Raw genomic sequence first — 26,557 nt, forward strand, 5'->3', positions numbered from 1 at the left:
AAAGCAAAGACACTGGCCACACAAGCTGTCTTCCGACGTATCTGGAAGGCAGAGCACCCTCCGCAAAGAGCCCACCAACAAAATGAACAAAGAGGGAAGCCACAAATTCTAATTCGTCTGACAAAGAGAAGCAAGGTCCTTGAAGAGGGTGCATAGCCCGTGCCCGCGGTCCCCAGGGTGTGGGCTGTGGGCCACATGTGTGCCAGGGAAATTGGTGGAGGCTTCTTGTACAAGGAGATAGCACTGCAGAGAGGCTAAGAACTCAAGATCCGACAGGAAACAAACCCGGACACCACTACCACCTGGTTCTGTGACCCTGAGCAAGTAACTTGACCTCGCAGATCCTCTACTTCCACCTCAGCAGAAAGGGATCACGGCAGTACCTACTCACACAGGATCCCATGAATAGTAAATGACATCATGTGGAGAAGGCATCTAGCCTAGCTCCTGGCACGTGAGCACTCAGATTGTGGTACTCATTATTATTACTACTTGCTATAGTTACCATTAAGAAGACAAGAAGAGGAAAAAGACCCATCAAGTATCTCTGGCATCACAAGGATATTTTTCCAAAACGACATTATGTACTTCCCTTGGGCTCAGACCAACTTAACTCCCTCCCACTCCTAAAGAAGATACTCCTTTAAAATTGTAATAACCTTTAACAACACATTTTCACATCTCACCTCCTCATGTTCACATTCAGAAAAGGATAAGAAGGCTAAAGTAACACAGTGGGCACCTCGGTCAGGACTTCAATTCATTCAGTGAACACTTACTGAGCACCTACCATGGTCCACGTGCTGGGGAGTAAGATAAAGGCTGAACTGCAGAAGAAATCACACTCTTGGGTGGGTGGAGGTGGGGGAGAGAAAGACATACAACCCAAAAGGAACCATGAGCTAATTTACTACGTTAAGCACCATGCTGAGCTGAGTGCTCTCCATACACTATCTCATTTAATTCCCAGAATAACCCTACAGGGTAGGATTCTCTACACTGATTCATTACGTACAGACTGAGTGCCCTTCATCTAACACACATAGAGACTTCTCTAGGGAAGTCGGGGTGCAGTCGGGAAAGACAGACTTGGTCTCAGGCCCCTTGGGTCTTACAATGAACCTCCATATAAAGCCTGGTGATTATTATAATGGTAAATAAACCACCCAGAGATGGAGACAACTACCTCTGCCTCAGGGGATCAAGAGGAAGTTTCCAGAGCAGGAGACATTTCGAACAGGGCTTGGGGAGTATGCCAGGCAAAGGGGACGAGGGCACAGCCCACATGGAACAGAGGCATCTCAGTACATGGACAGGGAATGCCAAATGAGCAGGTGCAGCTGCAGGACAATGAGGGTGGGGGTGTGAGTGTAGGAACCGAGGCAGGGCCGGGACACACGGGTGCCAGCAGATTTCATTAGGGTGGCAATGGATTCCATCCTCCGCGGAAGGCTGTTAAGACAGGGAATGAGGTAGTCAGGCTTCCATTTAGGCGACATCAACGGCAGCAGTGTGGAAGAGAGACATGCCAAGGCAGGGAGGCCTTTAAGAGGCTTGCTCGGTGATTCAGGTGAAAGGCAAGCAGGCTGAGAACTCAGACAGCCCCATGTAGGCAGACAGGGTACCACAGTGAGCAGGAGCAGGAGTTCTGAAGCCAGAGTGCCTTATTCCAAGTCCCAGCTCCTCCACCCCCAGCTGGGCTGCTTTGGGCACATCATTTAACCTCAAGCTACCCAGTGTCTGGCTCATTACAAGTCCTAAGTGAACGCTGACTATGAAACTACTGGGAGGTAGACTGGGCATAGAATGAGTTCCTAGTGAAAAGCAAGAGAGGGAGACCGACGACATCAAGGTTTTGAGCCTGGGTGAGTAGAGGGGTGGTGGTGGTGAGCCCATTGAACAAGAGACGGAATACAAGAGGGCAAATGGGGCGGAGGAGGGGAGATGATAGGTGTGCTAGGGGTCATGGTAACTCAGAGTTAACACAGGTGGAGATGCCCAACAGAGGTTTACAGAGAAATCAGCAGAGAGGTGGAGCCAGGAGCCATACCTTTGGGAGTTGTTGGCACAGTTGGTAGCTGGAAGCCATGGGAGTGGATAAGATCACCCAGGGAGTTTGGAGAAAGAGAAGACAAACAGGCTGGAGACCAGACTCCAGTATTTCAGATATTTTAAGGTTAACTGTATGGTAGGCCCCCTTAGCCATAGTTTCTCTTTCTGCAGTTTCAGTTACCCGCGGGCAACTGCTGTCTGAAAGCAGATGATCCTCCTCCTGGACATATCATGAGAAGGTCAACAGGAGCCTAATGCTACCTCACAATGCCTGCATCATTCACCTCACTTCATCCCACCACATAGGCATTTTATCATCTCACATCATCACAAAAAGAAGGGTGAGTACAGGGCAATAAGATATTTTGAGAGAGAGAGAGACCACATTCACACAACTTTTATTACTGTACATTGTTATAATTGTTCTATTTTATTGTTAGTTATTGTTAATCTCTTACTGTGCCTAATATAAATTAAACTTTATTATAGGTATGTATGTATAGGAAAAAAACATAGTACACATACAGTTCAGTACTATCTGTGGTTTCAGGCATCCACTGGGGGTCTTGGAATGCATCCCCCGCAGATAAGGGGGGACTACTGTATATACCATGAGGAGGCCTTGTGTTTGCCACCAGGAAAACCTTTGTCAAAGGCAGAGAAATAGCACAGCATTAGGCCACAGGGAAGTGACTAACTCAAAATGTAGTGCCTGGGGCAGGGAGGTCAGAGAGGGTTCACAGATGAAAAATCTGTCGTCTCAGGTGTTTGGACTCTTGAGTCACATACACAAATCCCCAGAGGAATGAGGTGCCTTAGTCTGCCCTCCAAATCTGCGTTGAAAGGTGGCCAACAGGATGGAAAAACCTCCTGGTAGAGACAGCAAAGGAAAACGGCAGATCTCCACTGGGAAGGAAAAGTCTTCTCAGGAAGAGTCTGACTTGCCTGTGCCCACCCCCTTACCACAAAAGAATGAAAGAGAAAGAGACTTCTCTTTCCCTGAATTCCCATTAATAGCTGAGTAAGTGGCCAAAATACCTTGGGACTTAGGATATTAGTCACGAGGTGAATATTTACCTAAAACCTATCATTGCCAAGCCAGGGAGTGAAAAGCACAGAACAAAGGAGAAAAGACATGGCTGTTTTCCTCAAGGAGCTTAATATCTAGACAGTAAGGATTCAACAAACACGGTGGCTGGCAACGGTTTTCTGTAAAAGGCCAGATGGTAAATATTCTAGGCTTTGCAGTCCATTCTGTCTCTGTTGCCACTTCTCAACTCTGCCCTGGTAGCGCGAAAGCAGCCAGAGATGATACTAAAGGAATAAGGTGGCTGTGTTCCAATAAAGCTGTAAAACAACCAAACAAAAGCAGGCAGCCGGCTGGATGTGACATGGCCGCCACAGTTTGCCAACTCCTAGATTAACATGCCACCAGCCAGCAGAGAATTTGGTCAGCCTGGAAGTTTCTAAGAGGCATTCCATACTCAGAAGTCATTAAGGAAAGTTAGGCTTCCTGTTAGACTTGAAGGAAAAATAAGAAAGAAGGAAAATCTGTGCTTGCTGTGGATTTAATAAGATAAAATGAAATGAAGGCTCAATTTACAACTATTTTCAAGTCTTCTCTGACCGTGAAAAACCTGAGGTTTCCTTTGAAGACATCTCCTCTTAGAAACTAATTCGTGCTCCTAGGTTTACAGGAAGGAAGGAGATTAACACTTGGCTGCCAAAGATCTCCCTGTCATCCCTCAGCCCCTACAGTCCTCCTATGGAAGGCCAGAAGAGCAGATAGACGTAACTGTCTACCTCTGCCTAAACCGCCAGCTTTGCTACTCAAGAAAGAAGGGAAATAACATTGGGTCTCCAATTCCTCTAAAAGCATGAGCCAGGGTGCACACCTTCCCCTCGGCCCACCGCATCAGGACTGTTATAACCCAACTGAGAAGGAGCCACAAAAGAACGTGCTGACAATCCCTGCACTCATTTCTTGCCCTGAACTGCAAAACCGAGAGCCAGTAGGTGCATGCGTTACCTAGTCCGCACCACCACTTGAAGAGTTGCACCAAGGATGGACGACCAAGACTGAGCTGTGGGAGCGGCCATTCTCCTTTGCAGCAAAGTTCGTTCAAGTCTTACATTCCCAAGAATGATAACTACTTTTAAATTTTGAGTTTCCACCTCAAAACCTGGATTTAGACCAATAATCCTATAAGACTCTTGTTCAATGACATGCCAGTTTCCTGGGAATGGAGAGGGAGGGGACAGTGTATGTCCAAGGAATTATTTGCACAAAAAAACAGAAAGGAAAGAAAAAGGCCTGGGTCAGGAATCACTTAAAACCACAGAGTGACTGGACTGCTCTTTGGTTTCGGCTTTACCCAGAATATGTCAGTGTGAGTACCCTGCATCCAGACCTCTAAAATCACTTCAAACATGCAAACAGAGGGACTGAGGGGAACTGCGTGTGAAAACAACATGAAACAGCACCCCCAGCCCCAAAGGATCGTAAACCACTACACAAAAGTGAGATATCAGAAGTAGGGATTTTGACAGAAAACAAATCTAATAAAATGAAGTCCGTTCTTAAACAATAAAAATTTCACTAATAAAAATAATCACCACCACATTTGGAGATCTTTCTATGACCCCGACACTGCATGAGGCACCTTCTGTGAATCACTTTGTTTAACCATCCCAGGAAGCCTGGGAGGTGGCACTGTCACCTGTCACCATCCTGCTCTCCCATCGGGAACCGGGCTCAGGGAGGTCAAGGACTCTGCCCTGAGCCCTGAGGTGGGATGTGGCCGAGGCAGGGCTCAAACCCCAGCCTTCCTCACTCCACGAAATCAGCACTCACAGCAGCCGCTCGCATTTCTGCGGCATCTACTGGGTCATGCACTTTACCCCCACGATCCTCTGTTAATCATCTCAACAACTCCTTGAGGAAGGCACTGGTTTTTCTAACTCTCATCTTACAGATGAGAAAACTGAGTTTCAAAGAGTCCTGGGAAAGTCCTAGGTCATCCAGTTGGCAGGGGACAGAGCTGGGATTCCAGTGGAGGTTTTTCCACTCTGGAGGCCAAGCTCCTTCCCATGCCATAGGCTTCCCTTCTCAGGGTCTCCTCAAAGTCCCCAACCCTATGTTACCAACTTCCAAAGAAGGGCCAACAGGAGGGGTACGTACCCCCAGCCACGAACCACGTTGGGGCAGCTTTGCTGTTTGGACCTCTCATGGCTTCAGCTGAATGGCACAGTGTCGAAGGGAGCCTCCTGGGGCCAGGCCACCTGCCTCCCTTTTATTTTAATGCCAACATCCCCTCCCCAGCCCCCTGGGGGAGAAAGCAGTCTTCTGACTCTACTGCTGGCTACATTCGTTTCCCACATGGATAAAAACCTGAGGTCAGAAAACACCACTCAGAAGTGACTCATTTCTGACTTCTCTGCCAAAAACAACACCCTTTTACGTAACTTGCTCACACACCAATCTCTCCCTCCTCCTCGGGGTGACTGCCCTGTCAACCCAAGGCTGATCTTCCTCTCAAACTGGCCTTCCATTTCCAGCAAAGGCAAATCAAATCACCCTTTCCGGCTTCGTCTCTCTGCTAACCGGGGTCAGAGGTGGCCAAACCAATGTGCTCCTCCCACAGGGCATTCTTGCAGTGACTTCCTCTGGAAGAGGTGGGAGATTTCGTATCTAATATTGGCTCTCGGGTTGATTTCTTAAGCCAACCTCAAAAAATAAGTGTGGGGTGGGGGAAAGGCCCCATGGACTAGGGATCTTTCTCAGCTGAATTTGCAAGCCAGTTTCCTGACAGAGCACTTCTCACATTTTCCAACTCCAGCTGCGTACGTGCAGAAAAGAAAACTCTTTTTGGGTGTGTCTCTAGGCTAGACTTGGCATAGGGTTAGCCGTGGGCAGCTATTTGATACATAAAATCGACTTTGCTTCTGCAACCGGAAGCAATTAGTCCAAAAAAATTTTCTCTTTTTATATCTGTCCCCTTAATTTGATATGAAGTTCTCTATGGTCACGTCAGCACATCTATCCCCAAATATCTGTATTTGCTTAAAAAAACCACCAAACACTAGGCATGTTCAGTGATACACTCTACACCACCTCCTCCTCAGGTGAGGACAGCCTCTGTCCTGCTGGGAAGAGGAAGTGAAGGGAACTTCCCCCGGGTGCTGGTGGGAACATCTCAGGAGGAAGGAACACAGAAATTGGCAAGGACTCGAAGGACGGATATGCAAGTGCCATGAGGCTTGCTGAGCCCTGAGTGTGCCAAAAATTAATTCATAAGCAAATGCTTATTTTATAGTTTCCCACTTGCTACAAAACATCAAGCAGAAAAGAAAGATTTCTTCTGGAGGCTGGCAGGAAGAGGGTGGCACCAGAGTGGGGAGAAAAAAAGCAGGAATTACTCTTAAAGAGAAGCTTGATTCCATGGCTCAACAAGGTGCCACCATTCCCAGGGAACCCAAGGGAGGTGGTACTATCTCCTTGTTCCTATAAGCAGAGGGTCCACCATGAAATCTGAGCTGCTTTGATGGCACCCAGGTAGGAGAAGTTTTGGAGGCAATATCCATCCTCAGGCGTTACTACTATCAGAAGATGCTGGAAGACTTGGGGACACCATCCCTTGGAGTTTATTAGGGCCAGGCCATAGCCTCAAGTTTGCTTCCAGGCATTTCAGGGCTTTAGGTGATGATGTGATAGATAACAAGATGATGATGTGACAGATAATCCTCTCCATTAGGGTTCCTAGCAAGCACAGTATGTCCTTATTTTTAGATTTCCATAAACTGAATCCTCTAAGGTCTAGGCAACTTCTGGAAAGCTAAGGTCCCCAGTGACCTTATCTTCAGGGCAAGACTGAATTTTTACAAATCTTCCAAAAGGGGAAGGACATGTGTCAACAGTTGTACGAAAATGGGACTGAATTCCCAGGGAGAACCAAGCTGTAGCACCCAACTCAGAGGCTTGACTGACCTGTGGTAGGTGCTCAATCAATTATAATGGGGGAGTGGGAGCCAGTCTCTAAAGGTGGCCCCCCAGAATTCCCTCTCTCCTTTTATACACAAGCCTCCTTGCAACAAGAGGTGGAGCTTTTCTCCCCTCCCTCTGAAACTAGGCTGGCCTCATGACTGGTTTTGACCAATAGAACGTGGCAGAGGTGACGTGCTAGGAATTCCAAGCTCAGGCCTTAAAAAGACTGGTAGCTTCCACTTCCTGCTTCATGAAACACTACTTCTTAGAACTCAGCTACATTCTAAGAAGGCCAAACACACATGGCAAGGTCACATGGAGGAGAACCAAGCTGTTCCAGGGAATAGCCCCAGCTGAGCTCCAGCTGAGAGCTAGCACTAAGTGCCACAGCCATACAAGTGGTCACCTTGGCTGTTCCAGCCCAATCAAGCCCCTGATGACTGTAGCCCATCCATGATCACACATAGCAGAAGAACCACCCAGCTGAGCCCAAGCTCATAGAATTGTGACAAGTATCAGAATGGCCATTGCTTTTGAGCCATTAAGTTTTGAGTTGGTTATTCAGTGATAGATAGCTAAAATGGGGGAGGGGACAAGAGGCATGTGATATTCACCAGATTTTGTGTAGCTCTGTAGCTCTCAGTGAGTCATAACCCTCGCTGAACTTCTGTCTCCCCAACTCTGTGACGGGACAATGCATGACCAGCATACCTCACAGGGCAACTGGAGACTCAAATGAGATTGCTTGAGTGAAAGAACTTCATAAACAGTGAATGACCAATTCAACAGAATTTGGATACTGGTCTCATTTGTCTTCTCTACTGAGCTCTGCAGGCATGAACCCATCCCTGGCCCACTTACCCCTCTGTCTTGGGAGATGACAAGGAGTTACCTTGTAAGAAGGAGAAAGTCATCTACCTTTATAAAGCTCCTGCCTTCTTCCTCAGGTCTTTACTATCATCCTGAAGAATGAAGCCCATTACAGGCAAGGAGGAGTTTGGGGAGACAAGCTGCCTTGGTTCAAATCTTGGCTCTGCTACTTATTGCTTGTAGGATTTGGGGCAAGTTCCTTAACGATTTTGTGTTTTAGTTTCCTCATCTATAAAAATGGATAATCATGGCACCCACCTCACAGGGAGATTGTGAGGATTAAATGAGATGATGCATGAAAAGCACTTAAGCACAATTCCTGGCCCACAGTAAGCACTTAATAAGGGTTGGCTGTCATCATCATCAGTATAGTTTTTACTTTAATTTTTCAAATGATCAGAAAGTAAAATTGACTTTTTTGGTATAGAGTTCTACAAATTTTCATACATATATCGATTTGTGTGTCCACCACCAAAGCAGGACACACAACAGTGTCATCACCCAAAAAACTTCTTTGTGCTATTCCTTTATACTCAAACCGTCCCCTCACTCCTACTGTGGCAAACATTGATCTGTTCTCCATCACAATAGTCTTGTCCTTTTGAGAATGTCATATAAATAGAACCATACAGTGTGTCACCTTTTGAGATTGGCTTCTTTCACTCAGTGTAATGCTTTTGAGATGCAATGAAGTTACTGTATTTATCAGTAGCTCACTCCTCTTTATTGCTGAGTGGTATTCTGTTGTATGGATGTAACATAGTTTGTCCAATCACTGTATTTTAAATAACTATTTTCACAAGACAGAGAAGACTTCAGAAATGGAACCAGCCAGCCATTGCCACCGGGTTCTAAGAACTCCTGGGAAAATACCTAATAATTGCTAAAAAGTCCTGGTTCAAAGCTGCAAGGAACCCAGGAGTCCACACTTACGTCTCACACTTTATAGACACATGAACATAACTTCCCTAATCCCACACACAACCAGACTGGGCAGCAGGTCTCATTTCCCCTCTTTTCTATGTGAAACATGTCCCAAATCCTGGGAGGAGGTGGTAATACACATAATGGCCCTCTGCTGCCCTTTTCTTGGACAGATAAGATACTGTTCTGGAACCGTGCAGCCCTGCATACTCCCCTGCGATTGCCGTTTCTACTACCTGTCACTGAGAAACATGAATCTAGGGAAGCCCACCTGACCACAGACCAATTTCCCTTCCTGAGACTGTAACACATCACGTGGAACAGGAAGTGATAATGGGCAGTGAGTTCCAGCTGGAACCTACCCTGTCTTTAATGGATTACAGCATTTCAGCAATCATTAATAGCCAAAACTGCAGTCTTTACTCAACTCAAATTAACTTCCCAGCTGGTCATTTACTACTTTGAACCGGCATCTCTAAGGCAAGATGAAACTTTGAATCACGCTCCCTGGGGCTTCAGGGTGTTTGTCCTTAACTGGCCCCAGACAAGTCGAGTTCTACATCATTTTCTCCAGAGAAAGAGAAGCTCAGGGCCAAGGGGATCTCACAAATCAGCCCTAGGCTAGAATAAATTTTCCTGGAACCACAGGTCTCTAATGAGGTGATGGGTTAGATTTGCCCCTCCAACCCCCAAGAGCTCAGGAGGAGGAGAAGGAGAGAGAGAGCGCGTGCACGTGCTCTCAGTGCTGTGCCTTCTCATCCAGTCCGGGGGTCCATAGGCCACCACATCCAGAGGGCCACGTGCAGGCCCACCCACTCATGAGCACACCCGCTCCGTCAAGAGAAAACAGCTCCACTCCCTGAGAGGCTAAACTACTCGAACTCCATCGTGGCATTTCTTCTGGAGCCTGAGCATATGAGTAATAAATGTGTGAAAACATGAAACTAATATTCATAATTACTTTACAAGATAAAGAACTTGAAGGAAAAACAGCTTCTGTGTGCCTTGCCATCACCATCAGGGGTACACTGTGAAAAACACGGCATCTCGCCAGAACCTCAGACTTCATCTTGCCAGCCAGCCTTAGCGCTGGCAGCCCTCAGCCCCCGCAAGCCCTCTCCATGCTTCATTATTCTCTAACTAACGGTCTTCTTGTGTCTAGGCATCCAGACTTTTTAAAGCCTTGAGAGCCAACTGGAGCTCTGACCTTCTTGTCTCCCACATCCGATCAGCCGCCATTTTGGCCAACATTTACACTAATTATGAACAGGTCCAAGGCCTGGGCCTTGAGCACGGGGTGTAGGAGAGTCTCCATTCATGATATCCTGTCCCTCATCCCCTTACCCCACCAGGTTCAGGACCTCTTTTTCTCTCTTTTTTTTTCTTTGTTATTGAGGTGTAACTCATGTACAGTAAAACACACCAATTTGAACTGTGTGGCTCACTGAGTTTGAAATAGGTGTAGACCCATTGTTACCACCACATAGACCAAGATGTAGAATGTCTCCATCACCCCAAAGGGCTCCCTTGTGCCCCACACCTCCCAAGTTAGGACCAATTCTATCATACATTTGTTTTGAGTTCAGGCTCTCATTAGCTCTCTCCTAAATCACTGCTAATTAACTTTTTGATTGTTGGACTGCCTCCTTCTGGACTCTGCTCTCCTCAGTGTACCTGTTCTACACTGACAGATTTATGGTGCTAAATCACAGGCTTGAGGCCTCGTGGAGGGCTGCCATGCTGCTGTATACAGACCCCAGTACCCATCCCCCCGTCCCCTCGCACCTTCCTGCACCAGCTCTGCCCAGTCTGAAGGGCCCAGTCCCAGTTCTGCCAGCACACCTGCTGCTCTTGTGCCTCTGGGCCTTCCCTTCCAGGCAGCATGACCGAGCCTTCCCATGCCCCAGCTCCACGCCCAATTTCCACCTTTCAGACCCATACCCATCGTTCAAAGCCCATCTCATCGAAACATCTTTCACCAGCTCCTCACACAGATAGCATTACGTCTTCCTCAGAGGGCCCACAGTTCTGTTCCTACCTCTTGGATGGCAGTACACACTATTCTTGAGGCATAACTTCCTATGTGCACAATATACACATCATTCTTATATCTTTGCTAGATTTTCAATTTCTTCAAGACCAAGCTTCTGGGATTCTGAGATTTCTCAAATTACTAAAGCTTTAAAAAAAATTTGGGAGAGGGAAGGGAACAACATAGGGTTTCCAAATTCTTACTTGGCCAATAGAGAAAAAACTCAAAACTGTCATCCACTATTAACACCATTTCATTAAAGAAAGACATTGGAGCTTAAAAAAAAAAATGGAGAGAATATAATCTCAGAATAAAACGGTCAGATGGTCCTTCAACCAATACATTTGGTTTACAAAAAACTTACCACACTGCCCTCAGTTTTCACACCTGGCTATGCCTGAAGAAAATACTTATGAACAGACTGGTTCCTGTGTCTGGAAACCACTGTCCTGCAGGCCCTAGTAAAGTACCGTGTACACACAAAGTGCTCAATAAATGTTTAGTTCAACTGATCTAGTCACTGGAAATCACATGGTTCAAAGACAAGGAGCGTTTCAGCACTGCTGGCATTCTGACACACTCACCCCAACACCAAGGACACAGCAGGGGGTGGGCAAATCCTAATGATGAGAAGGGCTGCAGAAGTTACCCAGGCTCACTGTCAGACTCATGTGTGACAAAATCAAACAACAACTCCAACACGTGACAGCTGACAACTCAGACTCTGCCATTGGCACAAATTTCAACTTAGTGCAGTGCACAATGACTTCACAAGTGTGTATTGGGGCAAGCGGGGATTGGAGGGCAAAAGACAGGGCCACTGCAGTTGGCTGTGCAGGTTGTTCAAGGCACAGGGCGCCTGGTAGGAAGAGTGAGTTGGGGCTGAAATCCAGGTGCCCTGGCCCAGGGCAAACCTACCCACGCCCTTTTCTAAACTGCACAAAGAACCAAGACTTCATTAATCCAGACTCTGAATTTAAATTCAAGACCAATAACACAATGTCAAGTCAAATACATACATAAGGGTGAGTATGATATGTAAATTATATCTCAATAAAGCTGTTATCAAAATACGGGTGTTTGTGTGCTTTCCGTTAATATAGGTTCACTGTTTAAATCAACGAAGGGAAACAACGGAGTACAATTTCTTTTCTATGTAAAACTTCTTGAGGACCAGAGAGAAACACAAACACACATACAGCTAAGTAAACCCTTATTCAGAGAGCCACAAAAAAGGAGGCATGCACGAAGGGGGTATTACAAAGACTTAAAGGAATCATTTTAATTGCCATTTCTCCATGAAAATTATCTTATATATGTATTATTAAAATTGCTTCTTTAAGATTTCTCCCAAGAATTCAAGTTTTTATTATCTTTAAATATATATCGTACACAGCTTACAAAAAATCATCTACTCATCTTTGACTAACCTGGCCTGGCTTTTCTCTATTAATTCAAATTGGTTTGGTTTTCTTGAACATTTCAGTTAAAAGGAAGAGAAATTTACAGTGATCAATAGCTGCAGTGTCTATAGATATAAAAATCAAATCTAAATAGCACACATAGTCCAAACTCCCATCTTGTGATGGGATCCTCCATGATCCTGGACAAAAACTGTAAATATACTTCATCCAATCATTCATTGAACAAAGTTTTACAGAGTAGCTACTATGCCCCTGATCCTAGGCCAGTTTTCTTTGCAGAGCCTCAGCATTTTATCAATTTTCAAATGTAACTCATGTTTTGGAACCAAGTCTGAATTATAACTGAACGACCACAGCAAGATATCAACAGAATTTGTTTTTCAGAACAACAGAATTTTGTGTTCTAAGAATGAGCTGTCCCTTACACAAGAGCCCTGGCACCACCTGGCTATCTGGCTCCCAGAACGGAGTCTCCTCAGGCTCAGCAGGGATGTCGCACCAGCGGCCACGCCACCTTCCTACCTGTATGGTGGTGTTGCCTCCTTCCAGAAGGGCGATGGCCAGGAGAATGCTTTCATGGAACACTCGGTCACTGGATGCATTCATTATGAGATCGATGACTAGATTGGAGGCCCCCTCCTTGTCGAGGTGGCACTGGACCTCAGCCAGGCTCATCTCACCCCTGCTCATGGAGCTGGACCCGGAACCTCCTCCTAGGAAGATGGAACATTGTTCTTATTAACCGCAATCAGAGCAGCTAACATTTATAGCACACTTCGTATCACCAGCACGTTATGCACCCAACACTTTAACGGTATCATCTCTTTTAACCTTCTTAACTCCAATGGAAGATAACGATTATTAACACAGATGAAGTCACTTGTCCAAGGATACCCAGTTTATAAGTAATAGAGATGGTATTTGAATGCAGGCAGAGAAGATGAAGAAAGAATGATACTTTTCCAGTGAGATACCTAAAGCCATCCAGCCAAGACTCGCCTTTACATTAAAATACAATGACTTGGGGCAGAATTATTAAGAATGGCTTTGAATTTAAGAGACAAACTGAACTTAAACACTTCTTAGAACACGCCTAAGAAGGCATAGCCTATAACAATCACTTTAGCCCTCTTTCAAACAAATCCACCCTAGCCCCAAACTCACCCTTTCACATAACTTATCTATTCATTCATTCATTCAACAAATATTTACTGAGTGCTTGGCACGGAGCCAAGAGCTGGGGATAGGGGAGTGAACAAAATAAATGATGTTCCCATCCCCCCTGAGCTTCATATGAGATGAATATATGTGAGGCTTTATACCATTTAGTGGAATGGATTCCGACTGTGTATAGCAAGTGCTTATTCAAGACCTTGCTTTACATTATTATTGGCAATAACTGAAATATTAATGTACATGGGGAAAGGGGCTGATCAATTTCAGAAAAATAGAAAATCATCTCTCAGTCCTTCCCTGCAGAGCTCAATTCAAATGGCCTCTCCCTTATGCTGCTCATCCTTGACTATCTAGATCTATTATATCTACAGCACAAGGGAGAAACTGGGTTGCACATCTTCTCTCCCACAGCTTCTTAAAGCAGAATCTGTCTCTGACGCATTTCCAAACCCACCATGTGATGCCTCCCCAGGGCCTCACAAATTTGTTGAGTGACCTCACTACGGAAAGTAAAGAGAAATAGTTTTGAGATGTTGTGTGAGGAACTTCTGCTTGAGACTCCCTGGGAACTTTTGGATGAAAAGCTAAGGTCTCATTTCTGGGATGCCCTGAGAACTGCATCTTCCCTGAAGTTGCACAGCTCCATGAATGAGCAAATATGCTTCAAGTTTTCATCTGGTGAGAAACCCAAGATCCCTCCCCAGAAGTTGCTAGGAGAAATTTATTAAGCATCAAGTATTTTGCCACCTACAGAACCCACCAAGGGTCTGCAGTGCCTACCAGCCATCTTTACAGACAGGGAATCAGGCTGCTCACATTTGTGCTTCAAGCACTGAGCTCCTGGCCTCCCTTAAAATCAACACCCACAACTGAGTTGAACCTTGTTGCAACTGTTACCTTTAATTGTGATTACAATGCTTTTAAACAATTCTATACAGGGATTTTTTTTAGTAAACTCCCCTAAGAGTTTGGGGAGGCACACAGCACAAGCATTATAATTAGATATACCAGGGTTCAAATTATAGACCTGTCACTACTTCCATTTCCTCTGCTAAACTGGGGTAACAACAGTACTGACCATATAACAGGTCACTTGGAGGAGAAAATAAGATCAAGAATGTAAAATGCTTGGGAGAGTCTTTGGCACTTGGAAAGTGTACAATAAATGGTAGCTTTGACCATCCTCACTGCCAACATCATCATCCTTTTATGGGAAAACATGAGTCCTAATGATCACAAGAAAATGTGCAATAAAATCAAGTTCCTTGAGTCATTCAAATATCACCAAGAGGGATGCAGCATGGGAAAGAGGGGCAAAAGGCTTAGCCAATATCTCCTCACGGGGAAATATTTTTAGACATCAGTTTGATGGTAGGCCAAAGACAAAACAAGTTGCTAAAAAATACACTAGCAACCCAAATTCATCTGTTAGAGTTTCAACCTGTTAAGTAGAAACACTCAGCTCTCACGGGGCGCACTCAATTCACACGTGCAGCTAATTAGCACACCACACAGCCTACCTCCTCCCCCAGGCTTGCTGGGTCCTCCTGGTGACAGCGGGCCATTGCCAAAGCTGGTAAGGCTCTCTCTTCTTCCTGAAGGTCTGATGTTTCCATAGTAACGGTTGACCAAAATTTGCCTGAGCGCCTCACCCTTAATTCAAACAGGATAATGAAATCAGGTTCTGAATTTAATGCATAACTGAGCAACTAATATTAAAAAAATACAGGGGTACTCAGTTACAATTGGCTCAGTTTCACTCAGTGAAAAAACAAATTATTAATAAAAGCATTTGGAAACTCTAAAGTTAACTTCTCCAATATTTTCTCAGAAAACTAGATCACAAAAAAAACCCCATCAATCTAGAATATTAAATATCTGAAGAACTCTCTCACACAGTTTTAATAAAGATAGAACATTAATTTTGAAGGTCAACTAACAATAACAAAAACAAACAAAAAAGTCCCTAGGGGTAAGCCAATAAAATTTGGACAAATTGAAAATTTTACAGGTCACCTTCCATATAGCAACAGAAAAATGTTACACCAAGCACATGGTTTATTCCCAAGATCCTAAGAAAATATTAAGATACCAGAGTAATAGAGTATAATAATAAAATAAGCTGAAAGTAAGTCTTTCTTACAGAAATAGTTAATAGGCCAAATGTTGAAGAAAAAATAATGCTATAGAAAATAAATTAGTGGAAGATATCAGAAATGTCAATCAAAAATAAGCACTATGGATGAAATGACATTTGGGACTTGCTTTGAAATAATATGGGAGGAGGGGAACAGGAAGGGGTACAAACGAGAAAAGAGTGGGCGCGAATTGATAGTTGTTGAAGCTGAGTCATGAAGGAAGGTTCTCTTGAACCTTCTTTCATATATATTTGAATATTTCCATAAAAAGTTTTAAAAATATACACATCAAAGGAATCCTGGACTGGGGGTTTAATAACTCTTTCCCATAATTCCAATCAAAAAAATAAATAAATAAAACTTTGATTTGTTCTCTAATACTAGGAGACATTGGCAAAGCAACACAAAGAAGCAGGATTAATTCTCAGCTCTATTCCACTTGCAGTCATGCTAAGGGACTCTCCGACCATCTCCCAGTCTGGAAGTTTCTAAGAGTCAAAGGCTGTGTGGATTTCCCCCGGACTCTTTCCCAGGGACAAAGTAGTAAGGCATGCAGTTCCTCTGGGACACCATCAAGAGAGGTAAGTGAGAAGTCTAGCAGAGAGAAGAGGTGTTGAAATATAGCAGGTCTCTAAAATAGAGACTCAAGGGTTCTTCTGAAGAGATCTGCAACTCTAATATGAGTCAGCAGAATCTAAGGTGATCTGTTAATAAGCTCCGAGAATAGGTCTGGAGACTTCAAGTGGGGTGTTTGAAAAACAAGACGGGAGGGAAGGGAGAGGAAGAGGAGGGGCGCCCTGAGGGTGGTGGGGAGGCAAAGGGCACTCCTGTAAGGTTCCAGGGCTGCACTGTCAGGTTTTTCTCCTTTGTTATTCATGCTACTGGTCAAAGACTCCAGGGACAAAATGGGACGGGGTGAGACAAAACAGGAGGGGATGGGGCGCAGGACTGATACTTAAGTGAAAGCTCAGGAAATGAAAGATCTCAATTTTCCTCTCTGCATTCCACCCATAAATATGTCTCACATTGTAGTTCAGCAAAGGAGGGTGCTTCTCTTAGCTATGAAATTCATTTCCTATCTCGACCAACATTCAAAATTCTGAGAGTGCATCCAACAGGGTACGTTATTTGTGATGTTTTCAAGGACTTTTTAAGTAAACTGTTTTCAGTACAATATCCTTAAATGGTTTAGAAAACCATATTTTGGTATAAAGATATAGTTTTGCTGGTGTTCAAGTCTCCGGCACCAGTACAAACACATAAACACTCTCTAAAGCCATCATTGAGAAGATAGTGATTTAAAAGGATGACTTCATAAGAGAAACACAAATTTCAAAGGAACATTCAAGAAAGCCTACTGGGAAAGAAAAAGGGGAAAGAAAAGGTTACCTCCATGTTGAATATAATAGGAGATTAAATGCAATTTCCCTTTTGTAGCATAATGATGCATCGATCTGATCTTCTTTCAAAAAGATACACACTTTGAGATTCCACAATAGGAATGGTTGGCAGTAAACCATCCTAATTCTCTAACTGGATCCGCTTTGGCACCACAAGAACATTGTTTGAGAGGTAGATGGCAGGTAAGCCACAGCCACAGAAGACAGCCAAGAATCTGGAGGATCATACGGTTCAAGGGTCAAAGGCATGGTGACTGTGACCAGCCGACAACCACGTATCCTTTAGGGAAGTCTCAACCAGATCCCCAGCACTACAATTCCACTTAGGGCCAGAGCAACTCGGCTCGATTTTCTGCTCCTCAGGGTTTTGAGGGTAATCAGCAAGAGCTGGTCAGTCTGCAGTAAAGCATGCAGAAGGTAAAGAAGGGAACACATGCCATCCGGGAACACGTGGACTCCAGGAACAGGAACTTTACATTTATGCAGCCTGGATGCCAAACTGAAGTTACAAAGGGATCTCATATTACCATTCTGCCTCTCCTTCCACAGAAAAACCCTAGCAGTTACCATAGCAACTGATGCATCAAATGGTACATCTTTCCCCATAAGAGAATATCATGAAATGTGCTCATTATGGAAAAAGAAACACACACATTCTACCCCACAAACTTTTAGTTTTTTTCCTCTTAATTATAAGGTTTTTGGCACATATTCATCTCACCTTCTATCCACAAAAAATAAATAAATAAATAAAATGCAAGAGAAAAAAAAACCCACAGGGATTTCTTTTTTTTTTTTTTTTTTGACAAGAGGAGATCCATTTCTTTTCTGAAAGAATAAAGATTGAGAATTTTAGGTAAAAGGGAATAGAAAGAGAAAGTGGATAATCATTATTAAAAGTTATGCAAATCCCTAGTGTGAAAACTTAGGTTCAAGGAAAATTCTGTGTTTTTCTGAGCCAGTGGTTTAATTTAGGAAAAATTAAAATCTGCAGAGAAAAGTCTTCCTAATCATCTTGATATAAATTACTCAACAGCACTAAGCGGTTCACAGTGTACCAGGCTGAGAAACCTGATTGCGGAGAAGGGAAAAAAAAAACCTGACTTCCCAAATAACGTCATTTAACATTTGGTCATGCAGCCCTTTTTAAAAGATAATACTAGTTGCTGTTTGTTTTTTTTTTTCCCATCAGTTTACACCTACAGTATGCAAACAAATATCAGATGTTTGTCTCTGGTAAGAAATTCCACACACATTCTTACCTAAGACTGAGAAAAGGCAAAGAGTTTCCTTTGCAATAAGTGTCAGGTTAAAAGAGTGAAAATGGAAGATTGGTGATGGAGTCATGAAACCAAGCTCCTGCCTGGAACCTCGGTTCAAAGATAAGTTTCAGTCTATCAACTAAAGCAGCGGCTGATGAACTGTGTGGGAATATGGCCAAGCATTGAACAAGGAACTTAGAAGCTAATAGCGCTGCACGCAAAGGAGAGAAAAAGTGACCTTTCGGCTTCCCAGGCTGTAGCCACTTAAAAGTCATGTGCTTCAGGAAAGATCACCCTCTCACATGAGAGGTGAGCCTTTCACACCTTAGTCAGCACTAGGGTAGCGCCTTGATTTAAAAATACTTCCTTTTCCTAGTCCTGTTGTCCACCAAATTACTGAAGCATCTCAATCTGCATGGTGACGACAATACAGTAGTTACTGTCCCTTATCAGAGTCCAGCTACTGTGCTAGGTTCTTCATGCGCACGGCTCCAAAGAACAGTCCTAAGGGATGGAGACTATTATCATCCCCATTTTACAGCAGAAGAAACGGAGACACAGGGAAATTAAATAACTAGCCCCAAATCCACAGCTGGGGGCTGGCAAAGGGACTTGAACCTGTTTGTAATTCCAAAGCTCATGTGCTTAGGCAACATTCAATACCGTGTCTCCGGAGAGTTTAGGGCACCAGGGACAGCAACGTGGCTATACCAACTACTTCTAAGACCTAGGATAATTCTTAAAGGATAGGCAAAGATGGAAAATATAGGAATGTAAGGTGTCTTGGGTCAACAAACTGCAGGAGATACTCGAAGCTGGAGAAGGGCTAAATGCTAACTACTTGGGAGCTATTCTTCGGTCAAGCCCTAAGAAATCCCAATCACAAGGGAAAGGAAAGGACTTGGGATGTGGTGGGACTGGGGTGTGTGAGAGGAACAAACGTGCACCAGGACACCAATTTATCTCAGGCAGACTTTCGACACTGATGACAATTTCAAGGCAGTCTTTGCAATGACTGCTCATTTTCTAACCCCATGACCTTGAGTAAGGCATCTAACCTCTCTGGTTCTCAGTTTCCTAATCTGTGAAATGGGGATGAAGGCTTGTGTTACCAGGTCAGTGTCAATATTAATAAAAATTGATGAGTTAACATATGTACAAGTCTTAGCACAGTAATCGGCATATGATAAGCGCTCAGAAAACCAGGACATCTGGTTATTTTCCAAAAATGCATTACATGAAATCAATGCTGGTCAGCATGCTAATGATGTACATAGCCTTCTAGAAAATGGTTTAGCAATGCATAATCAGCACCTTAAGAAAGTATCTACCCTTTGGCCTAGCAATTCTCCTTCTAAGAGTCTAACCAAAGATACACACACTGGTTCATTTCCTTGCCAAAGGAAAAAATTACAAACTACTTGTTACTTTGTAGAACTTTAGACAGCTGTAACTTTCAAAGACTTTCAAAGAAAATGCTCAGATGTAATATTAAATGACAAAAGCAGGGAACAAAAGTTGTACACTCGAATAATCTCATGACAATGAGTGTGTTTGTTGACAGACATTCTCCCATTTGTAAAAAGAGTAGAGAGAAGGAAATATTGAATCATTAGCAGCTTTCATAGCTAGGTAGCATAAATTGTGAACATTTTTGTCATTATACTTTTTTGTTTATATAAGTTTTTATATCCATAATAATCATCAGTTACTTACACAAAAGGAAATTTTTTAAGCCTTCGCCTAAGTAGAAGGCCACCACAGAAAAAGATAAAAGGACACGAGGAGCTCACTCCTTCATTATTTTGAGGCTGGCTGGGTGCACGGGCGTGAGCAGGTAGATAACAGGTGGAATCACCAGTTAGTTTCATTTATATAATTGGCTGTGACTGGTCATGAGCCAATTAGTACTTTAACAACATCAACAACAACAAAAACTATCTTTCGGTCATAGGGTGTGGCTGAGGGCAGGGTTACGATCATTGGCTCCCAGCACCCAAGACTACGTACCCTTTTATGGTCTTCCAGTTGCCTCAGGGGTGGACTCGGTTCAAGCTCCTGCTAAGCATGCAGAAATTGCATTTTAAGCACGACACTAGGAGATACTACCATCTTCAGCATCAGTCGCAAATAAAATACACTCAGAGCTCATACAACGAAGAGTTACACAAAAGGAGCAGAGGCCTGTTTTTGTTTTTCCCCAAAGAGTAATGCTCGGTTACTTTGGATACTGCTTAACAACCACCCCATCTCCCAACCCTAGTGCACTGTTTAAGACGAGCAGGGCGTATGACTTTTCTGGCCAAAGTTATTTTTTGCAAAGAATATGAAAAGGAAGTTCCACATTATGTACTTTTACATGAACCCAAAAGGGGTTATAATGCAAGACTCAACTGGGCAGGTCCTTAGGATTCATTCATGCGTTATTGCACAGCGCATGCATAAGAACATCAACGCATACGCTTCTGAGCAGACACACACATGGGACCTTGGCTCTCCCCAGCCCACCAGGACACAGCGTTCTAATCAAAGCCATCAACGATGAAGAACTCTGATTAGAATTTTAGAGACTGATCATTGTAAAGCATCCATATTGCAATTCAGCCATTCAATGATCTGTTTCATTTTTAGGATTTTCCATAGACTTCTTTCAAAGTGTGCTTCATTCTCACTTTAACTACTGTGATTTTAGAACAGTTTCTGAAAGTAAATTGATACTTGGAAATATGCCTCCCCAAAAACCTTCTCTATGAATTTCGACGCCTTAATTAATTCTAGTCCCTCATTTAACAAGTTTAGTTAGTGACAGCAAGAACAGAAAGAGTACATCGTGAAACTATAACTTTATTAGCAGCTTTCACCAAAACTATACATTAATATCTAGAACTTCAAGTTCACGTCATCTCTGTACAAGACCCAGAGTCTATTATGTACAACGGAAAGGTCCTGACATTCCAGAATTTCTCAACTGCACATCTCCAGACTGAGATGACAGTTCTGTGTGGAAGCCTTCAGAGAGCCACAGGCCCTTGCCTACAGGGGCAGTTTGGTTTAGCTCCGGCTCCTCAGAATTTTCTTTCTACACCAAGCCTCACCTCAGTTACAGCAATGATCAGTTCCAAGCCAGGCTACACACTTCCCTCCCACATCTACCACCCACCGGGACAGACATTTCACCACAACTACTCAGACACTCAACCAGGACAACTGAGAAGCACCCATATTTGCTGGCACCGCAAATACAGGTGGGCAACACACACCTCTGTGGAGTTCTCAGAATCCGGAGCTTGTGGCAGCTGGTTGGGAGTAAAACGAAGCATGTTAGTGATGGCATGTGCATCTCACGGGCCACAAAGAAGTCCAGAGACCAACAGTCAAGGACAAGACGTGGAAGGCAAGATCAAAGGTGAGGTGACTGCTGTACCACCTGCAGAAGGGGCTTCAGCAACCAAGGTGAGGAGACACTTTCTATTCTAAATGGAACTGAACGTGGTTGTGCTGGCGAGACAACTGGCCTGAGATGGGGAAACATATTTAAAATATAGAAACAAAACGTCTACCACTGACCAAGAAGGAAATACGTCTTTAAAAAAAGATGTCAAAGGAAGAACCACCATATAGCTGTGTTTTGTTCAGCACAGTGCTACCCAGGGGCTCAGGGAGGGAGGAGGCGGTGGGTGATGACAACAGAAGCCTCAGGTGCAGTCCCCGCCCCAAGGGCCCAGAGCTGTGAAAGCTCTGCGCCACCACTCTCCTGACACCAGCTCTTCCTGTGGGTAGATGCATCTCCCTGGGTCCCTCCTTTTGCCGCATCTTGACCCTGCATCAGATGGTAAAACCCGAGGCTCTGGCTCGTGGACAGAAGCCTCCCTCCTCCAGCATCTCTGTGAGGAGACATGGTGGCTCCTGAGTGCAGGGTGCCCTGGCTGGTTACCGTCCCACCCACGCACTTCCCTCAGGGGCTCCATGGACTGCGTCCCCTGGCCCCACTCCTGCCACACCATAAGATACCCACCTCCTCCACCCGCCTCCTTGATTTCATTATTTCCAACCCACATATGAGAGACAAGATGATGCCCTCAAAGGAAATAAAGGGTAATTGTGAGAGTGCATGTGGTGGCTAAAAGAAGGTGTGGCCAGAGAAAAGTCCACGGTTCCATGTGGAGACAGCACCGCGAATCTGTCCTCCAAAGAGCACATGCTCAGAACAGGAAACTGACGTCAGATGTAACCGCTGGACCCTACCCAGGCCACCCTCGACCAAAGTCACGCACCAGGCACGGCTGGCTTGCTTCAAGGTGTGGTCTGACGGCATGGAATGAGGCCAAGGCTCATACTGCAACATAGAGACCTTGGCCTCCTTCGGTGGTGCTCCAGCCTCCAGCGACACAGCACACCCTGAGGCCAGACTGTGGCTGTCACTGGCGAGCCAGAGCAGGTGTTGAAAGCATGGGAGGACTGCAGCTGTGAAATCTGGTAGTATCTCAATCCAACTCAACACTACCCCTTTAGTGGTTTGATCCCCAAGATGGAAAAAAATGCTCTTAATATGAGACTGCTATCACATAAGCTAACGATTTCTTTCTATTTCTCAACAGGTAAAATGAAGTAAAAATACAGGGGATCTCTTTAAGCACAAAGACTAAACTAATTCACCAAGGACAAGGAGGCACATCTGGAGGGCTGCTCGCTCAGTTCTGGACAGAGGAGCTTTCAGGCATGAGTGCAACTCCACTAGCCTCAGGCAGAAAATTTCCCTCTGAAGCATTTAGCTTCCTGTTGGAGTCGGGAGGCATATTGTGGTAGAAAGAATAGGGCAAGGAAAGCAAAGCCGGAGCTCAGTTATATGTCTTTTCAAGATCATATAAATAATATTATGATCCTAGAATGCATTTCACCTCTATGCTTACGTTCTATATGCTTCAGGCTGAAGAATTAAAATTGTGCAAACATCTGCGCTATCTGCCTTTAGAGCAAAAAGAACACACGAGATAAAGCAGAATTAAAGCAATTTCCCATGCATTTTAGAGCAGTTAGAGATACTGATGGAAAAAAGTATTATCTTCTACTATTTCCATTGGTCACATGCCCACTAATATATCCTTTATATTGATCCTATGTGATTAGAATAAAAAGATTACAGGCAAGGATTTACCGCAGGAACCCCCAGAGCTACCTTCCTATTCCCCTGCCACTCAAAACAAAAGCTAAAGGAAATAAAGATGATGGAACTGGAACTGGTGTGCCTCTTCGTTTCTTTCTTTTTTTTTTTTTTAAATTCTCTTGTCTGAGATCTCCTTGTCCAAAGAAGCAACTTGAATTCTTATAGAGTCATCATAGGTACCACATAGCTGTTTCTTAATCACTCAGAGACCAGTACTTTCTGATATGTTTCATGATTACACTGACACTTGATTGCCTCCCTAAAATGATGTCACACTTGTTTTAAATTAATAGATTTTTTAAAAGAAAAATTAAATTTAAATTATCTTTTTTCCTTGAACATTTCATGAAGCCTTTTGGGACAACCAAGTATGCTTTTGGCTTCAGGAACCACTATTTAAACAAAAGGACAATTTTTTAATGCTATCCATTCACGGAACAGAATGGAAAAACCAAGAGCACTGGACAAACGTCGTGTGACCATGGCTCATCGAAGTTCCGGCTCTGTGTGACCCTGAGCCAGTCACTAACCTCTCTGAGCCTCCACCTCCTGAACTGTAGTTTAAGCAGACCAAAGCAGATATTCTTTAGGATTCCTTCCAGCTAAAACATTAAGCAATGCTTGGTATATTTTCTGTAAACCTTATTTCATAATATCTAACAGGCAAGTTCCCTAAACAATACAACCTGCTAGGACACAAAATGATTTCAGGCAGGGAAAAGACCCAACCATACCTGGCATGCAATTTGGTAAAATAACCAACAGCTTTATGCTAGCACCTCCCGCTGTGAGGACTTCAGCCAGACTTCCTTGAGGATAAGGTTATTTTATGTCAGTAAGCTACAATTTTGAAAAATATAAGCATATTGATAAGCTACATAGGTTTGAATAAGATAACAGCTACCTAAACGCAACATATAATATCCAAAGCAAAATATAATGCTTTATAAGTGAATAACTTGATTTTCTCAGCACGTTTTTATTATAGAAGTTAATTTTTTTTTTCAATGACCACATCTTAAGGAGAATGTTTTGAGAAAATGGGCATGTCTAAATGTCACAAGTCTTGTCTCCTTCTACCTTAGTCGCAGGATCAGTCACTATACTCAGGTGCTGACCCCACCAGTGCAAGGCAAAGTCTCCTAAACCGACCAGGCAACTGACAGTAATCTGATGTTGCCTAGTTTTGAACTTGGAAACCAACTATTGCCCTCTGTTGCCTCTTCATATTTCTTTTTTGATCTTAAATCTTCCCAGTGCTTTATGAGGTCAGCAAAATCAAACTTAGTAGAAAAAGATTTCAAATGGTTCACTTTGAAATAAAAGCTCAAAATGAATCTCTAGTCACTGAATCCGAAGTGTCCTTCCTGGAGGATGCCACAAGTCAGGGCATCATAACTACGGTACCTGAGTAGTAACTAGATATGTGCAGATGAGACACTGATACACACACTTTTGATACATAATGTACTTAACATTTTTCCAAAGGACAAATTTCTACTATAAATGAAGGAAATCATACTTTGTCATTCTTGACTTCCTAGGTTACTATTTCTGGTGTATGCATAACAGCACCTACCCACTCACATACTTATATACCTACATATATCCGTTTCGTGTGTGTCTATTAAAGTCCAGCACAGAGAACAGCCATGTAAACATCTGCTAACAACATGAATTCTTCTACCAGCCCTGGGCTTCTAGAATTTTCCTTTGAAGTAAGATGTCTTCTTCCATGGACCACCCCTGGCAGAAGTTGAATGCAGTTCAAGAAATGCAGCTGTATTATAGATCTTGTTATCAGTAAATAAAAGGGAATTTATGATCTATAATCTCCCTGAACCAGTCTTCAGTTCCTTTTCACCCAATCATGACCTCAGAGGAGGGAAACAAACAAACAAACAGTAAATGGACTTGCAAATACGTTTGCTGGGCCCTGTCCTTCAACAGCCTTTGAAAACCCACAATAAGCCAACAGAACGCTTTGCAGAAAATTCTGCTAAAATAGAAGTTATCTAGCATTTTAGCAGAACAACATTAACTCTTCACATCTGCTAACACAATGCCCTTTACTAATGGCATTTGTTTTTAGAAACAAAATAAGAAGTAAAAATTACTTAGTTCCAATGATGCAATTTCACCTATATTTTACAGAACAAGTTCATCAGAACTCAATTGTGAAATTCATTTAAAAAAAACGCATTCTGACTAAATTATACAACTTCAGTCATTAGGGAATAATCTCAGCATTAAAAAAAAAACCCTCCCCAGATTCTGCAACAGCTTCTGTATGCTCTGGGTTGAGCTTGCTTGCTCTATGGTTGCCAGTGTCTAACAGTAAACAGGCCCGCTGCATTTATTGGCAATTACTGCTGAAGGTCACACATCAGCAGTGAGCCTAAATTCCAGGAAAAAAAAGAAGCTCTTATGTAACTGCCGCCTGAATGTTGGCAGGTGCCCAACCCAGCAGTTCACAGCAATACAAGAAAGTAGGACACCTCCACCCTGGGTTGGACGTCATGAGAACGCCCCCTGAAGGTGAAATTTAATAATTCTTGTGTTTCTCTTGTTTCCCTCCCCTTTTTCCCCCTGAATTTTACAAAGTTCCCTGTCAGTGGCATCCTTTGCTTGCAGAAGCAGCTCACAGTAGGAGAAGTTGAGGATTCAATACAGGTAGGCTGTAGCCACCCTGAACAAGTGGAAATGTCAACCTTGCTTCTCTGTTGCCGTGTAGGAAGGGGAAGTTGCTAGTTGACACTCGCGGCTCTGGAGATTTCATGCTTCCAAAGTGACAGTGATTAAATGGGGATCACATCTCAAATATGTAGAAATGCAATACGTCCACTGAGCACACACTTTCTAAACACACCATGCCTTTCCAAAGACACATATGCCAAAATAAAGTGGATTACTGTTCCGCCCACCACCTCGCCCTGAAGTCTGAGTACTTCATCAGAATCATCCCTCTGGTTAGCACCTCACTTTACAGTTTAGAAAAGTGACTCACATGATCACCTGGTGGCGCCCCTTGCCTGTTGTTACCTGACATCTTAAGCTGTTACCTGACCTCCCTGCTCAGGTAGAAGTCCCCAAATTACATGTTCTCACGACCTCACGTGCTTCTCCTTTCT

The 26,557-nt window shown here is 43.7% G+C and overlaps 1 protein-coding gene across 13 annotated transcripts in view; it reads right to left on the minus strand.

Annotated features, from left to right (window-relative positions):
* The window catches only part of ITPR1 (inositol 1,4,5-trisphosphate receptor type 1), a 319,039-nt gene that overhangs the window by 91,518 nt on the left and 200,964 nt on the right, over positions 1 to 26,557 (minus strand). For 7 of the 13 annotated variants that reach the window (XM_070576706.1, XM_070576704.1, XM_070576711.1 and 4 more), the window contains 4 exons: positions 21,523 to 21,558; positions 20,273 to 20,323; positions 14,983 to 15,115; positions 12,809 to 12,999 (listed from right to left, as the gene is read on the minus strand). In XM_070576706.1, coding sequence (XP_070432807.1) covers positions 12,809 to 12,999; positions 14,983 to 15,115; positions 20,273 to 20,323; positions 21,523 to 21,558 — 411 coding nt within the window. The remainder of the gene's footprint in view (positions 1 to 12,808; positions 13,000 to 14,982; positions 15,116 to 20,272; positions 20,324 to 21,522; positions 21,559 to 26,557) is intronic. The other 6 variants (XM_070576705.1, XM_070576702.1, XM_070576703.1 and 3 more) reach the window with 2 other exon arrangements.

The sequence above is a fragment of the Equus przewalskii genome, chromosome 15, assembly GCF_037783145.1.
Source record: "Equus przewalskii isolate Varuska chromosome 15, EquPr2, whole genome shotgun sequence".
NCBI classification, from domain to species: domain Eukaryota; kingdom Metazoa; phylum Chordata; class Mammalia; order Perissodactyla; family Equidae; genus Equus; species Equus przewalskii.